The 17,285-nt window shown below is 33.3% G+C and overlaps 1 protein-coding gene across 7 annotated transcripts; it reads left to right on the top strand.

Annotated features, from left to right (window-relative positions):
• Positions 1-11,880: 11,880 nt before the first annotated feature.
• Positions 11,881-16,099, top strand: LOC148628024 (uncharacterized). 7 transcript variants are annotated; one of them, XM_088583453.1, is made up of 3 exons: positions 11,894-11,966; positions 12,446-12,547; positions 14,254-16,099. In XM_088583453.1, exons 2-3 carry the CDS (start codon positions 12,545-12,547, stop codon positions 15,991-15,993), a joined length of 1,743 nt encoding a protein of 580 aa, XP_088439579.1. In that variant the 5' UTR covers positions 11,894-11,966; positions 12,446-12,544; the 3' UTR covers positions 15,994-16,099. The 7 variants fall into 7 exon arrangements, with proteins under 7 accessions (XP_088439588.1, XP_088439579.1, XP_088439598.1 ...); XM_088583472.1 differs by having other exon boundaries at positions 12,446-12,551; XM_088583438.1 differs by having other exon boundaries at positions 12,446-12,576.
• The last annotated feature ends 1,186 nt before the right edge of the window (positions 16,100-17,285 follow it).

Here is a 17,285-nt window from a genome sequence, read left to right as displayed (position 1 = left end):
TAATGCTAGAAAACACACACACACACACACACACACACACACACACACACACACACACCATAAACCTCAAATGATTACATATATTTGTCGCTTTTAATTTACTACTCGGATTACTGTAAAATACGCTTTATAAGACCAAGCTCAAGCTAACGAACAATAAGAAAGCGCGGGAAAACTTCAATATAAAAAAACCATAAAACATAACAAACCCACAACGCACTGATGCATTCACATGTATCATTTGGATAATTTCGTAATAAAATTTTTGACTTTTTTGACTATTTTTATACACGTACTTCAGATGCATTTCAAATTGTTTTATTGAAATTGAGATTAAAAAAACTTAAAATAAAATTTTGAATTTTTTTTTATGACACCTTGAAGAGGGGCCGCTGCATGACGTTTTATGCCAAATTTGAATTTTATGTTTTGGAGAACAGTTCATACGCACACTCTGGAAATTTGGTGGTGAACTAACCGGTATTGTGACTAACCAACCCTGAATGGTCTGTAAAAGCTTTCCCGTAGGAAATTTTTCATGACCCCTTGAAGAAGGGTCTCCCTCGTGAGTTTTTTTGCCAACTTTGAATTTCCATTTTGGGAGTACGGTTCATGTGCACACCCTGGAAATTTGGTGGTGTACTTACCGGTATGGTGACTAAACAACCCTGAATGGTCTGTAAAAGCTGTGAAATTTAAAAGTGGGGGTTCATAATTTGTTTTTATTTCATATATTTTTGTTTGTTTGTGCATTTGTATGTTTTGTTTGTGTGTTTTTACAAAACGGGGATATAATTTATTTTTGTATATGTATAGAAAGAGAATTGTTTATTTCAAACATTATTCTATTTCTGTGTAACTGAATTGACTTATACAATTAAAGTTTACTGAGTTATAAATGTCATTTCCAGATATTTACAAATCAGTCCACAAATCGGGCCCTACACCAGGGTCCAAAAAATAGTTAATTAATCATATCAGTATGCAAATTAATATCTTTCGTCTATGAAAGCATTCAAAATTTTATTTCAAAAGTTTTCAATATCAGTTTCAATAAAGCAATTTGAAATGCATTAGAAGTATGTGCATAAACACAGAAGTGTCAAAAGTTTTATTACGAAATCATCCAATGATACGTAAATAATATGAAATAAAATGGCAAAGTCCGTTGTGGGTTTGTTGTGTACTATGGTTTTTAGATATTGGAGTTTCTCCGCGCTTTTTTATTGTTCGCTAGCTTGAGCTTGGTCGTCATAAGAAGGATAATTCAATTACTACATGTATTGATGTAGAATTGAAATAGACTAAAAATAATTTTGTTTAACCTTCTTTTCAGTAGGGAATGTAAGTCTTTTCTCGTGACTCCTTGGCTTCACGAGAATGGGTTCTAATCCACCGTTCAAATGCAAGGAAACTTTCGACAAAAATAATTATATTTCTACATGATAGTAAAAGTGTTACGAAAAGCATTGAATATAAAAGAAATATAAAAATATATATATGTATAATTTTGCAATGTACTCCTTTGGGGTAAACAATGAAATGCAAACCGGTCTTCAGTTTTCAATACATTATACATTAAAATTCCCGATAACGAAAATAAAAACAGGACGGGACTTACAAAGCCCATTGATTAACCAAGTGCAAAGCAATATACGTTACTGAAATTGACGTTCATATACTGTACATAAACTAAAGAAAAAAACATGCTAATCACCATTTATTTCTTACATTTTCATAAATTATAATTTTTTATAGCACTATCCGACCAATTCCGAACGGCATAGCCGTTTCGCGTCATCATATTTTCTTGTTTATAAGGTCTGTATATTTGTATGAAAATTCGTACTAGAGTCAAAGGATTGGATATTTTAAACTTAGACTGATCCACGTCTTAACAACTAATAATCCAATCTAGCAATTTAATTTACACATTATATTCAGGGAAGGATCCTGAAGTTATTAAAGTGTGAGTTTCATGCACAAATTTTCCAACATTGTGCACAAAATTAACAGAAATTTCTAACAAAGGAGGAGGGGGTTCTAACCCCCGGACCTCTTGAAACCCAACTGTTATCTATGATCATGCAGTGTATTGTATTCATCGAATGATTTCTATGACTATAATTTTTTTTAAATGGTGCTAATACATTCTCACAAAATATTGTAAGGTATATTTAGTTTTCTTCACAGTAATGTTTTATGTTTTGACAGTTTTAAAAAACAACAAGTAATTCAATTTTGTCAAATTGTATTTAAATTTATTCATATCTATCTCCAAAGGCCAACACATGATTGTGCCAAGACAAAAATTGAAATTGTTCATTTTTCCCTTTGATCTCGCTACAGATCTCAACATACATGTAATAATATTTCTGTAAAGTTTATACATGTACTTAAATGCAAAAACATGTTTAAATTTATGTAATAATCATGATTCATCAAGATAGAACTTAAGCTTTTTTCTCATGACATACTTAATTAGTTTTGCAATATGCGGAACACTGCAAATGACCGACTAAATGCAGTAGAAACGAATTTTACAAAATTACACTTTGGGGACAGTGTGCATACATGGTAGATACTCAACGGCGATGGGACTTCTGGTATATAGATTAGTTTGGGACAAACTTCACCATATTCTGTCTAGTAGAGTAAAAACAATTATATTTGATTGTCAATAACAAATTCGGAGGATATTTAGATATAAATTAGAAAAAAACTATGAGCAAGTGATACCCCTACTCCTCATTTGATGAATTGCACTGTTTGACTTTCAAATTGTTTAGAATCATAGTTTGTAATAGTAGGTGCACAATGGGAATATTATGTTTTTCAATTTAATTTTCATGAACATTTAACAAATTATTTTCGATATTCAGGACTTACATAATAACATAGTTTTCTCCTTTAATGAAGATGAAAAAAGGACGCTCATATAACTACATACCCCTCACACACACTTAAAGTGAATAAATATAAAACACAAACATTGCAGACATATATTGCAATCACGCATGTGCATTACTATAACTCCGGTGTTCATTTAGAAAGCATAAATGAATTAATTAAAATCATATCACTTACATATATCGATTATCAAGTAAACTAATCGAAAATGCTTACACAGTTAATACTGTATCTTATTGACCAATCTTTACGACAAACGTGATGACTTTTCATTCAGAATTGTCAACTTTCCTTCTATCTGTGACGAAATCCCTTCAGCACCTCGATATGGAGTGTTCATATCACAGCTCATACGTTATGCCAGGGCTTGCCAAAACTACGCAGACTTTTTGTACCGCGCTATAATTCTAACAAATAGGCTTCTGGAACAGGGTTATGTTGCTACAAGTTGAAGTCATCACTACAAAAATTTTTTGGACGTCATCATGAACTCGTGGATCTGTCTGCGCCATGAAAACCGATTTGTTCAACGTGTCATAGTATTCCTTCCCTCTTTCGTCTACCCCGGACTTGACATTTGATGAGCAACTCGGCGGATGTTTCTAGAAAAGCAGAGGACACTTACCCTACCGGTGCACCTGGTCCATGCTCCCAGTTTTTTGTTGAGTCCGAGTTGCTCATTTGCTTTTCTTACTTTGTATGTATGATTTTAGTTACTTTATATTCTTTGTTGTGCATGTCTGTTTTCCATGTCTGGACTTTGTCCCTGGAGATTACGTTCTTTTGATTACCGCTATAACCTTGGTTCCCTTAATTACTCTTATCAATTTTATTGTGTGACTAATAACGAAAGCAAAAGGTACATTACATTGTTTATTTCATCGCCAGCCACTTCAATTTTAGAAAGTAGAAAGTTAAATTTTCTCTGATGTTGGGACATTGGGGAGAATATTTAAAGGCTTTATTAATGGCCTTGGGCCAACATATTCGTTTAATCTCGGTGGGGTTGTTGTCTGACATATTCTCGATATTCATTGTCGTTATATTTATTAAAGTTTCGATTCGACAAGAATATTACTGAAAACAAGAAATTTCGCAACTATTGCTCTTTTTGAAGTCTACATGTGCTTGAAGTGGTTATTTTCGGAACAACTAATGGAAAAGTCATTTCTTAGTTTGAAATCTTATCTTGATTAATTATTTCTAAGCGGTTTTTTGATAAAGGAATGACTGGTTTTTTTTCGGTCTATGAGGAAATAACGTCAAGTGAAATGTAATTATGAAAGGATAACCCAGAATGGATTAAGCTGTTAGATAAGTCAAAGAAAAATAAACAAATGATCTATCTACAAACAGTTCGAAAAAAATGAGCTCCGATACATTTACAATCTTCTCCTTTCCTAATATAAGCAGACTCAACGATTTGACGAATATTTGTCAATGAACGCCTACGAACAGGTGACAAGTCGGACTAAAGATTGATCGTAACAAGAATAGTTCAAACAGTTCCTCGGAATCATTTCAAGTAGTACCTGACAAACGTTGATAATAAGATATGGAATAGAATAATATTTCTGCAATTATGATAATAAATTGGATTATCAGTGCCGTGTTTCTATTTTAAACCAAGACAAAATGACGTTTCTATTTGATGAACAACTATCTGGTATACAAAAGAGAATATGTAGTAGTGCAACCAATCTTCCTTTGAGCTTTTTGTTTTTTTTTTATAAAAAAATGTTTTTAGATGGAACAAGTCTGTTGTCAGCCGTGCCAACAACTTAAACAAAACACACGGGTACATTCAGCTTACTGATGTATACAGTGTAGTGAGCTGTTGTGTGTGGCTTGTTTTAAGTACCATAAAGTTTTGAAAATAACAATTGATGAATATAATCCATGGTCAAGAATATTATCAATGATACGAAGCACTTGCTCCAGCCATGAATAGACACTCAAATTTCTCTGTATTGACCACGATGTCCCTTGCTGCCAACGTTGCAAAACGGAAGACCACACATACCTTTCGTATTGTCATTTAATAACAACGACATTGAAAAGCAAATAATACATAAAGTATCGGACAAGATAAAAACCCTTGTTGGCAATTTAGAAAAGCAAATGAAAATATGTTAGACAATTTGTCTTCACTCTACTATAAAACAGAAAACAGAGACACTGCTCTCTACATTGAAGATTTAAGAATAAAATCAAATCATATTGAAGAGGAATACAAAAAAAAAAAAAAAAAGAAAAGAAAAGAAGAAATCGAAAAGCAGCAGAAAAGCTTCATTGTTAAGAGAAAAAATCTTTAACCACAACAGGATACTCTAAATACTATGCAAAAATTGAAATCCGCTCCCGTGATTTATTCTCTGGCATTAAAAGAGCTGACTTCGTTGATTGAAAAAGAGGAATTTTTTTTACCAACAACAGTAAAGTCGTTATGCACTGTCAAGTGTACATTTGATATTAGAATTCAAATGAAAAAAGAGTGAACTCGATGTCATCGACAAAATTTCATTTACGACTTATACGAAAAACGGAAGAAAATAGTTCATCAACTGTCGAAAACGAAAACTTGATATTTTCGCAATCTGTCCTTGATAACAATACAATGACGCCTGCAGCAGGAGAACTAGAAGCAGCAGAGATTAACGCTAGCGGTGGAAAGCATGTACATCAAGGATAGCTTTTGGTAAAACGGACATACTACTAGTAGAAAAACAAACAGTAACGTTTTCATACGATGACTGAATATTCTTCCCATGGGACAAATTATATTTGGTGAACAGTCAAAACCTCGCTTGATGGTTTATGAAAAGACAGGAGCAAGGTAGTGTGAATTAGTACTTAAAAGTGATCCACAAGCAATAGCCGTCGACAATATTAATAATTTGATTTATGTTACATCCGGACGATTCGTACTAAAAATTTATGCAAACAAACTATAAAAATCTTGTAATTATTAACCAATTTCATATGATTGGCAGTTGCTACGGTGTCGGACTTTCCTTTGGTGCAATCAAGGTAAACTGTATAGATGAAGGTCTAAACACTGTAATGCTAAACGGGAAAATAGTAACGATTAACAGGGAGTTGAACGGAAAATTTATATTTAACGAGAAAGGAAAGGAACTTGTTCTCATTAGAAATGACTCTAGCATAATCGAGTTCAATTGTTCAAACAAGTTGCAATCTATTAATGTTATTGGCGAGTGTGGTTTTGACACAGACAATGAAGGTAACATCTTTATATCCGTATTCAAATCGATGGGCGTCACTTTAGACACACAAACCAAGGAGTTGGTCGTCATTGCTGATGGAGGAAAGTCAATATGGACCTACAGAAAACAGTTTAAAAATATGATTTGTGAGTTGAACGTATTTTAGAAATGATGATATGGTGCATTTTTAAAATATGTTACTGGTAGTCTGTGTATACAGCTTACACTAGAAACTTTAGAGTTTGTTTGTTTGTTGGGGTTTAACGTCCGAGAAGCAATATTTCAGCTATATTCACACGATGAACATGAAATTGATGATAAAATAAACATGAAATGATGATAAAATGAAAAAGGGACGGGACACAAGGACAATGGGGTCGACAAATTTTGATTGCCACTGGAAATAGGGAGAGGTGGGTAGGGTCGGACAATTTAGCCTCCTGTGGTTCCTACTCCGGAAGATTACCACAGTAAGATTCTTTAGCGTGCGAGGAACGTGGCATCTTTCCCCACACGGTGCACCACTATGGTTTGCGGTCAGGCTTTTCGTATTATAGCCTGACAACCCCAGCATGTAACACGCAAGGGTACCCCATTCCACCACCTGGGGCACACATCCCAATGTTTGCGTAAGTGCGAGAAGGGTATTACCTATTCAGAGACCTCCTTGTTTACAAAGCGAACGTGTCACGCCATGTTAAACTATTAGATCAAACTCTAAAAAAACGATAAGATGATGTCACAATCACTCCTAATATCCCAATCAGTATCAGCGGGAACGTGCTTAGGTAAAATATTCTTAATTTAGGACCAAATACTACCTGCTCAACCAAGTATGCGTGTAAGTGAAAGTTGTTTATAAGACAGCCTATCACCATTACAACTTGGCATATTTCATATAATGGTATTTTCTGAAGCTTAGAGAAGCAGTTAAGGAGTAGTCTGTATTAATCCGAATGTGTATTCATATTAACAACTTGATGAATTTTGAAACGTGACAAAAGAAAGATAATGCTAACACTTGATATATACCTTGAATGTCTGTCCAAGCACCCAATACAACACTTATTTACTTGTTAAAGAAAAACAAATATGATGGAAATTATCGATGACACACCTATATTCGGTTATCAGCGCATTGTAGCGTACCATATAATCATATAATTCTTTTTGGAGTACTAAACAAATATCGGATAGGGTGGATCAAGTAGAGATATATAGAGAAAAGATCAATACCAGGGGCGTAGCTGCCTATACGCATATACGCAGTTGCGTACTTTCGGAAAAAGTAACAAAAATAAAAACACACATTTTAAAGATGAAATAAAAGTTTTATGTAATGACTCAGTGGGGGCCTTGAGCGACCCCCCCCCAAGACCCCTCGCCGTAATTTTGCACGCAAAAATTTAACCAGCCTAGCTACGCCTCTGAATACAATTACGATAGCTCTAAAATTATATTTTCATAACAATCAATTTAACGTACAAAATGTACATATCAATTATAATAATCAATAGTCAACTGTCGTTTTTCATATTTACGGAATGCAAGCACTTTTAGCAATTGTTTTTTTAAAGAGAAGTAACCCATAAACACCCAATACCTGGTTGGCGGTCTCATTCTGGAAAGGAAAAACAGTAAACATTTTTCTTGGCAACTTAAACTATTTTCACTTCGATTAGTACCTGAGTGGTAATTTAAAATAAGTTATTTAAAAGAATCCAAGTACTTACCGCGGCTCCAATAAATTGAATGTTTGAATTTGAAGTCTACTGCTGTCCACTGCTCCAATTTGACAGTAAACCAGTCTGTCGGATGACACATTTGTAGAAATTTACTCCCCTTTGCTGAAAATCTTTAAAAAAACGAAGCCAAAGTCGGGAATATGAAAAGTACTATTGTCCGGAATTGAATTTACTCAATACTCCCTCGATTTCAGGACGTCACAAAAAACATGTACATCGGAGTAGATTTTCGGACCAAACAACTCTAAGACTCAATGAGGTTATGAACTTTCTCCACTAGAATGTTTCAGGTTTCACCTGTCTAATATAACTGATATTTATTTATATCATTGAGACCAGAAACTATTTAAGAAATAAATCACGGAAACTCAGTTTATCCCCAGGGTTAAATAATTTCAGGTTTCACCTGTCTAATATAACATTTCTTTGTATCACTAAGACCAAAACTATTTAAACCATAAATCACGGAATCTCCAGCCTATCCCTAGTTTAAAATAATGCGTCATAAATGATCAGAACGTGGTAAAACAATGATAAACTGGAGTTTCAGTGATTTATTTTGGTTCAAATAGGACAATTCCGGTACTTTTTTACATTTTTGTGACCTATTCTGGTAACCTAAGACCCGCTATATTTGTCCATATTTGGCTGACCCTATGCCAGTTGAAATGGTCGCTAGTTGAAGAATAATTAAGGGAATTAAGGTTCTAGCGGAATCAAAAGAATGTAATCTAGGGACAAAGACCAGGCACGGAAAACAGACACCCGCCAAGTTGCTCATAAAAAGTCAAGTCCGGGGTAGACGAAAGAGGAAAGGAAAACTATGACACATTGAACAAATCAGTTTTCCTGGCAGATGGATACACCGTAACGATCCACGAGTTCATGATGACGACCATTAAACTTCTGTAGGGATGACTTCAATCTTGTAACAACATAACCCTGTTCCAGAAGCCTAATTGTAAGAAGTCTAGCGCGATACAAAAAAGTTCTGGCCAACATATGAGTTGTAATATGAAAACTCCATACGCAGGTGCTGAAGGGATGTTGCCACAGATGAACTTGGTGTATTGTTTTATTTATATTGAAGGAAATGGCGAATTAAGTAGAACGATGTGACAATAGTTGTTCAGAGTGTTCACACATGGACAGCTAGAACTATGGCGCTCGTGCGAATGCTACCGTGTACGTGTGTAAGTGATTTTGACGGAATATAATATAATTTTTCTAAAACATTACGTTTAATATTTTCATTAAATATGAAACTGATGTTCATTTATGCTACTAAAATGAATGAAAACAGCTGATACTCATCGGAATGTTACGTGTGTTTGTTTACATGATTAAAGGTGGACAGTAATTTACGCACACACAAACCACACCCAATTAGTCGCGTGCTGCTCATATAGCAATCTAAAATCAACCTCAGCTAAAAGCCTTTTAAGAACGTCATATTAGAATTTTTCATTTTATCTAGCGATTTGATACATGTAGTTCAATTATTTCAATATTTCATCACATGTTAAATCAAATCATGAATTGTCACTAAAGCATTTTAACACATGTATTTACAACAACGCACATATATAGATTTAGAAAAATACAGTTATAGCAATTATGATACAATGTGCGATACCATGTTTAAGTCTTTGTAAGAATCGTGCAAAATGTGATATACCTCTAAAAAGGCTACATATTTTTATTTTTGATATTAAGTTGATTTATGGGTCTATATTATAAAATGTGTAAATATTTATTCGAATCTGCCTGCTCTTAGGAGATAATCAACATTGAAAATCTAATAGATTCTATTGTATTTGAGCGTCATTTATACAGTTTTCTCCCTTAATTTTGAAATCTACCGTGCATTCTATACAATATTTATCTCCTAAGAGCACGGGGTATATATGAAAAACCGACTGTTAATTTCTGTTTAGTATGGCATTTCAAACAAAATACCAAAAATAAAAATATGTAGGCTTTTCACCCATGAATCTGCTTTTGCATAAATATTAGCCGGAGTACTACTTAAATATAGATTATCAATATCACACGTACACATTTTGAACTTGTCTACGTTGCAATCCGTAACTGAACCGTTAACGTCTGTCTGCGTTGGACCATCATTTTTCAGAAATAAAAGTAAGTAAATTGTATTCATATAATCAAGTCATTTATTTGTAAAAATAGTGAATTTCTTTAAATAAATTAGTTTTGAACAGGCCTGGAAAGATATGAATAATTAATATTTCAATATAAAAATATTCTATTGAATATGGATAGGGAAAGGAGATTTCGAATGAGGAGGGATGGGCATCATGTCTTGGAAGAGTGGAGAAGCCAGTTTTGAATAATCCTGTTTTCAAGATTACATTTTAAATTTAGGTTAAGAAGGGATCCTGAAGAATTTAGAAATGTGAAATACCAATTGTCCACGTAATTGGTAGTGAAAAATGCATTGGGTATTAACAATGGGAAGAAAATAGGGAGCTTTTGTCTGTATTCCTATTTTTGTACCACTCAAGCCTAGATAGATTTAGAAATGAATAGGATTTCCTTATTACGACTTCGTGTGCAAATTTAGTTTATTCATTTCATGTCATTTTTATGTTTTGTCTGGCAGTTTAAAAGTAAATGCACTTTAAATCCTACTTTCCTTTTTGGAAGCTTCATAACAAGTTCCACTCGCCTTGTTTAGTTAGAACTTAGCTAAAGCAAGGGAGGATACAGTAGCGATCACTTCTAACCCTCTAAAATTCTATCAGAATCTGTCAGGAAAACTGTTCTACGACAGCAGATACAGCAGATGGAACAGAAATCCTGACAGGGTCTGACAGAGGCACTCCTAGGTCAAGACACATTTTGCAATATTCCCTGACAAATCCTGTCGAGTGACAGGAACTGTCCTGGGTCGTGACAAAGGAAACAAAACACTGTTCTAAAATGTCCTACCCTTGGACAGTCTCTGACACTAGATTAAATCTATCTATTCTATAACTGACGTAATTTAGAAATGGAAGTTCGCGATTAATAATGGAAACTGTGTGATGTGCGATGCAATGTACATTAGCAAATCCGATTAGAAAAAGATCTTGATTCAAAATTTTCATTCTATCATACACCTGTCATTAAATTTTACTTATTTGATTACAGGTCTATGATTTTGTTTTAACTTTTAGATATTTGGTAATTTTCACAAAGTTCAAGTATTTTGTAAGTGAAAGTACTTATAAATTACATTATGGTCTCAAATCAGTCTATAAAATGAAAAAAATGAAATATTTCTGCAAAATGTATGAAGGCGAGAACTTATAATTTACATAAGGATCTTAAACTAATGACTTTAATGCTTGATTTTGCCATACATGTAGTGTACTGTATTCATTGACTGATTTCCATGACTATCAAATATTTTTTTTTTTAAATTGTGCTGATGCATTCTCACAAAATATCGTATGATATATTTAGTTTTGTTCACAGTAATGTGATATTTGGAGATTTGACAGTCTTAAATTTGATATAAATCAAGGGTCATATTTTAATACAATGTAGTAAATTTTCGACAGTTTTTAATAGGTAATGCCTGTTCTGTTGAAAAACCGGTATTTCATTTTGTCAAATTGTATTTAATTTGATTTATATCTATCTCCAAAGGCCGACACATAATTGTGTAATTGAACTTTTTTTTCATTTTTCAATAAGTGGCGAAAATCATAGTTACATTAAATTACTGCTCATCATTTTTTTCGACTGAAAAGTCTTATTTCTGCTTTCACTTTGAAGCATTGGGAAGTAAGGGACATCTCGCTACTGATCTCAGCATAACAGTATTTCTGTAAAGTATATACTTAAATACAAATGTGCTGTCACGACATTCATATATTTTGAATTATCATTTACCTGTATTGATTAGATTTAAACCACAATGTCTAGTCCGTGAGTATAAAAGGGACGAATTGGAGCAATATTAACTGTTGAACTGACACTTTCTTACATATCGCTCCCCTACGTTCTCTCTCTCCTAACTTTGCAAAAACGAAAGTGACACGTTTTTCTGCCGTGCAGAACCGGAGCCTTCCACACTGTGAGAAATCAGACAAACTTTATAATAACTCAACATTTAATTTACCTAGAAAATTGACAAGCACTTGTTCATCATAAAATCCGTCTACTGTTTGAAATTGACACAGAACTTGGCGATAAATTATGACCACTATGACCGGGTCCCATTTACCTTGAATGATGTGTTTTTTATTAAATGTCCACGTCCTAGACATTTTAGTTTATTATCGTTCCTGGTAAATCTCTTGCAACATAGACTAATTATTTCTATTTTCCCGTATTTTTGCTAATTATTCATGTTCTCGTAAATATTCTCTTTGTATTTTTGGGTAAACAGTCATTAAACATCAGCCACATCGCTTGTTTGATGGGTCTACGCCCATCGCATTTGTTACATTAGCTGGGAAAGCCAGTATAACAAATACATGTATATATTAATGTAATAATCATGATTCATCAAGATAGAACTTAAGGTATTTTTTTCTTGACATACTTAATTAGGTTTGCAATATGCAAAACACTGCTAAAGGAAAAAATGACGGACTATATGCTGTAGAATAGTTTTTTTTACCAATGACACTTTGGGAACAGTGAGCATACATGGCAGGTACTTAACGGCGATGGGACTGCTGGTATATCAATTAGTTTTGCACAAACCCCACCATATTTTTTCTTGTAGTATTAGAACAATTATACTTGATCGTCAATAACAAAGTCGGAGGATATTAGATATAAATTAGAAAACACTATGAGCAATTGATACCCCACTCCTCATTTGATGAAATGTATATTTTGACTTCCAAATTGTTTTAAATCAAAGTTTGAAATGGTAGGTGCACAATGGGAATGTTGATTCTTTCAATTTAATTTACATGAACATTTAACAATTTGTTTTCGATATTCATGACTTGCATAATAACATAGTTTTCTCCTTCAATGAAGATGAAAAAGGACGCTCATATAACGACATACCCCTCACACACACTTAAAGTAAATAAATATAAAACACAAACATTGCAGACATATATTGCAATCACGCATGTGTTTTACTTTAACTGCGGTGTTCATTTAGAAAACATAAATCAATATAAATTCGTTCAAATCATATCATTTACCTGTATCGTTTATAAAGTAAACTTATGATAATAAATGCCTACGTAGTTAGTACTCTATCTAAATTTTATTGTGTGACCAATAACGAAAGCATTTTTTCAGAAATCGAAAGGTACGTTACATTTTATTTCATCGATATTTAAATTTCAAAAAGAAGAAAGTGAAATTTCCTATCATCTTTGGACACTGGGAGAAATATATTTAAAGGCTTTATGGGCTGGCCTTGGGCGTACATTGATTTTTTTCATTCCGGTGGGGTTTTTCTCTCTGACATATTCACCATATCCATTGTCGTTATATGTATTAAATTGAAAACTAGACATTTCGCAACTGGCCTTTTTGAAGACTACTAGTGGAAAAGGTTGTATTAGGAACAACCAATGGAAAGAATATTTCTTACTTTGAAAGTTCACCTTGATTAAATTATTCCTAAGCGGTTTCTTGATAGGGGTATGTTTTTTATTTTGCCTATGAGGAAATACGTCAATCACGTGGTGTGCACAAATCACCTTCATAGCGGGTTATTTTTCTTAATGTTCTACGGGCATTTGAGGTTATTTCAAAAAGACCGAAAAATATAATAGTCATTCCTTATAATTTAATTTCAGTATCAAAATTTACGGAGTAAATCAGCATAAAAAGGTTGATGACGTCATAGCCACATAAAAAAAAACATTTGGTCTATGAGATGATGGACAAAATGTTTTATCCAATCAGAAAGTGTGTAACATTTGCACCTGAAATTGAATTCTGTTAGGATTACCCTTAACGGATTAAACTGATAGATGAGTTAAGCATGATAAGCAAAAGATCTATCTACAATGGCCCCAAACACCTCTGCAAAAAAATAACTCCGGTAAATTTACAGTCCGCCTTCCCTCATATAAGCAGACCCAACAGTTTAACGAATATCTGTCAATGAACGACCGCAAATAGGTGATATGTCGGAACAAAGTTTGATCGAACCATGACCGGTTCAAACACTTCTTGAAATGTTCGTTTCTTCGGGACCATTTTAAGTAGTATCTGATAAATGTTGATAATAAGACATGGAATAGAATAATATTTCTTCGATAATGATAATAAAATGTATATATCTGGTATACCAAGGAGAAAATGTAGTAATGCAACTTAACTTTCTTTGAGTTTTTTTTATTTCTTTCATTCATTTTTTTTCTAAAAAATGTTTTTTTTAGATGGAAGAAGTCAGCTGTCGGCCGTGTCAACGACTTAAACAAAGCACACTGGTACCTTCAGCTTACTGGTGTATACAGTGTAGTGAAATGTTGTGTGTGGCTTGTTTTAAGTACCATAAAGTTTTGAAAATAACAAAAGACCATTCTTTTCTAACAATTGATGAATATAAGCCTCTGGCAAACATATTGTCCATGATACCAAACACTTGCTCCAGCCATGAACAGACACTAAAATTTCTCTGTGTTGACCACGATGTCCCTTGCTGCCAACTTTGCAAAACCGAAGACCACCCAGAGTGTACCTTTAGTATTGCCGGTTATAACGATAACCTTGAAAAGCAAATAATACAGAAAGAATCGGACAAGATAAAAACCCTAATTGACACTTTAGATAAAGCAAATGACAAGATATTAAACAATTTGTCTTCACTCGACGAAAGAAGGGAAGCATTTCATTCTATTATAAAACAGAAAACAGAGACATTGCTTACCACAATTGAAGATTTAAACATCAAATCAAATTATTTTGAAGAGGAATACCAAAAAAGAAAAGAAGAAATCGGAAAGCAGCAAAAAAGTTTCATTGTTAAGAGAAAAAATCTTGAACTACAGCAGGAGACTCTAAATGCTATGCAAAAATTGAAATCTGCTCCCGTAAGTTATTCTCTTGCGTTAAAACAGTTGTGTTTGTTTATTGAAAAAGAGGAAAATTTTTTACAAACACTAGTAAAGTCGTTATGCACTGTCAAGTGTACATTTGATATTAGAATTCAAATGAAAAATAGTGCATTCGAAGTCATGGACAAAATTTCATTTACGACTTTATCTATTGACTTAGACGAAAGAACCGAAGAAAATAGTTCATCAACTGTCGAAAACGAAAATGTGATGATTTCGCAATCTGTCCCTAGCAACAATTTAATGACTCCTGCAGAACAACTTGAGGCAGCAGAGATTAAAGCTAGCGATGAGAAGCATGTACATCAAAGAGAGCTTTTGTTAAAACGGACATACTATTTTAGAGTAGAAAAACAAAACACCAACGTCTTCATACGATGTCTTAATATTCTTCCCATGGGACATATTATATTTGGTGAACAGTCTAAACCTCGCTTGATGGTTTATGAAAAGAAAGGCATGAGGAAGTGTGAATTACTACTTAAAAGTTACCCAGAAGCAATAGCCGTCGACAATATTAATAATTTAATTTATGTTTCATCCGGACAATTCGTACTAAAAATTGATGCAATAAACTATAACAGTCTTGTAATTATCAACCAATTTCCTATGAATGACATTTGCTACGGTGTTGGACTTTCCTTTGGTGCTATCAAGGTAAACTGTATAAATGATGGTCTAAAAACTGTAATGCCAAACGGTAAAATAGTATCGGTTGACCGGGAGTTGAACGGAAAATTTAAATTTAAGGAAAAAGGAAAAGAACTTGTTCTTATTAGAAATGGCTCTAGCATAATCGAGTTCAATTGCTCAAAGAAGTTGCAATCCATGAGTGTTATTGGTGAGTGTGGTTTTGACACAGACAATGAAGGTAACATTATCATATCAAGTCCGGATTCAAATCGAATATATGCGTACGACACCGATAAAACGGCATGGCAGGTACAACTTGACATTCAGCCTTATAAACCGATGGGCGTCGCATTAGACACACAAACCAAGGAGTTGGTCGTCATTGTTGATGGTGGAAAGTCAATATGGACCTATAGTAAACAGTTTTAAAAATATGATTTGTTTGTTGAATGTTTTTATTAGAGATGATGATATGGTGCATTTTAAAAATATATTGCTGGTAGTCTGTGTATACAGCTTACACTAGAGACTTAGAGTATTTCTTTTTTTTTAATTATCGGTAATCTGGTCTTTTTTCCTTTGATCTTGTTGACAGATATTTCATATTTCAATATTTGAATTTGAAGTCTTCTGCTGTCAATTGCCCCAATCGGAGAGTAACCCAGTCTGTCGGTTTGGAGAGTTAGTGCTCTTTGCTAAAAATTTAAAAAGTCGGGAATATGAATAAGGTCAATTTACCTCCCCATCTTTTTTATGCATGTTTCAAGGTAAATTTATGTACCTCGGTCCGCATATCTTTGTTTTTCAGCTTTACAATAAGACACTCATGGGGTTAATTTAGTATATTTAACATAGTGATACTTACTTTTCAATGTGGTATCACGGTATAATAAATGCATTATTATTACGCTATAAATTTGGTAATATGAAAAAGTATGACGATAAGTATGAAACATTTACAAACAGAGGAGGAAGTCGGCAGATCTAATTGAAGAGATTTGATTATTTGATCACTAAGTCTAATACTTACGTACATCAAGGTTTATAATTGTATGCAAAAATATATTCTATGCTTTGACAAAAAGTAACGAACTTTGATATTCGTTTCGCGTTTCAAAACTTCTACTTTTTCAAAATAATTGTTTTACATCAGAATGTTATAAACGTGTGCCATAATATTTTTTGTAAGATTGCTGTATGGTCATGCACTAAAAATGACGGTCTATTTATTATTAATTAAGTACCATTCTGTGTAAGCATTAGGCAATGGGTTGCATATCACTTTTTTCTAAATCTAATCTTTTTTTTTTATCCCAAGTATATTCAATACATTTAAAAAAAACAACTGAAAAGCTATTTAAATTAATCCTGAAGCATCTGTGACATAAATATTTTTTGCCTGCTTATGTAGGGAATTTTCCAAAGCATATTTCAACTACATTTAACCCATCAATATCTTAAAAAGGCAATTTTTATAAACACTTTGCTACATCATTCTGGAGGTTATGAGGTATAAATACTTAGATAATGTAATACAATATCTGCGTCTCTTTCTTAATATATAACACCTTGTACACATTTTCCCTGATTCTTAGACAGAGAAGTACTTAAAAAAGATACTAAGTTGCAATGGATGATGCACTCGTTAATTATAATTGCAAATGAATTGTCAGAATTTGTATTGAGACACAGTTATAGTACATGCAACGAAGGGAAATCAA

The sequence above is a fragment of the Perna viridis genome, chromosome 1 (assembly GCF_037379345.1).
Source record: "Perna viridis isolate PV_CMFRI_1.1 ecotype Kerala chromosome 1, ASM3737934v1, whole genome shotgun sequence".
NCBI lineage: Eukaryota > Metazoa > Mollusca > Bivalvia > Mytilida > Mytilidae > Perna > Perna viridis.
The sequence above is the reverse complement of the archived record's forward strand: the minus strand, read 5'-3'. Positions and strand labels throughout refer to the sequence as shown.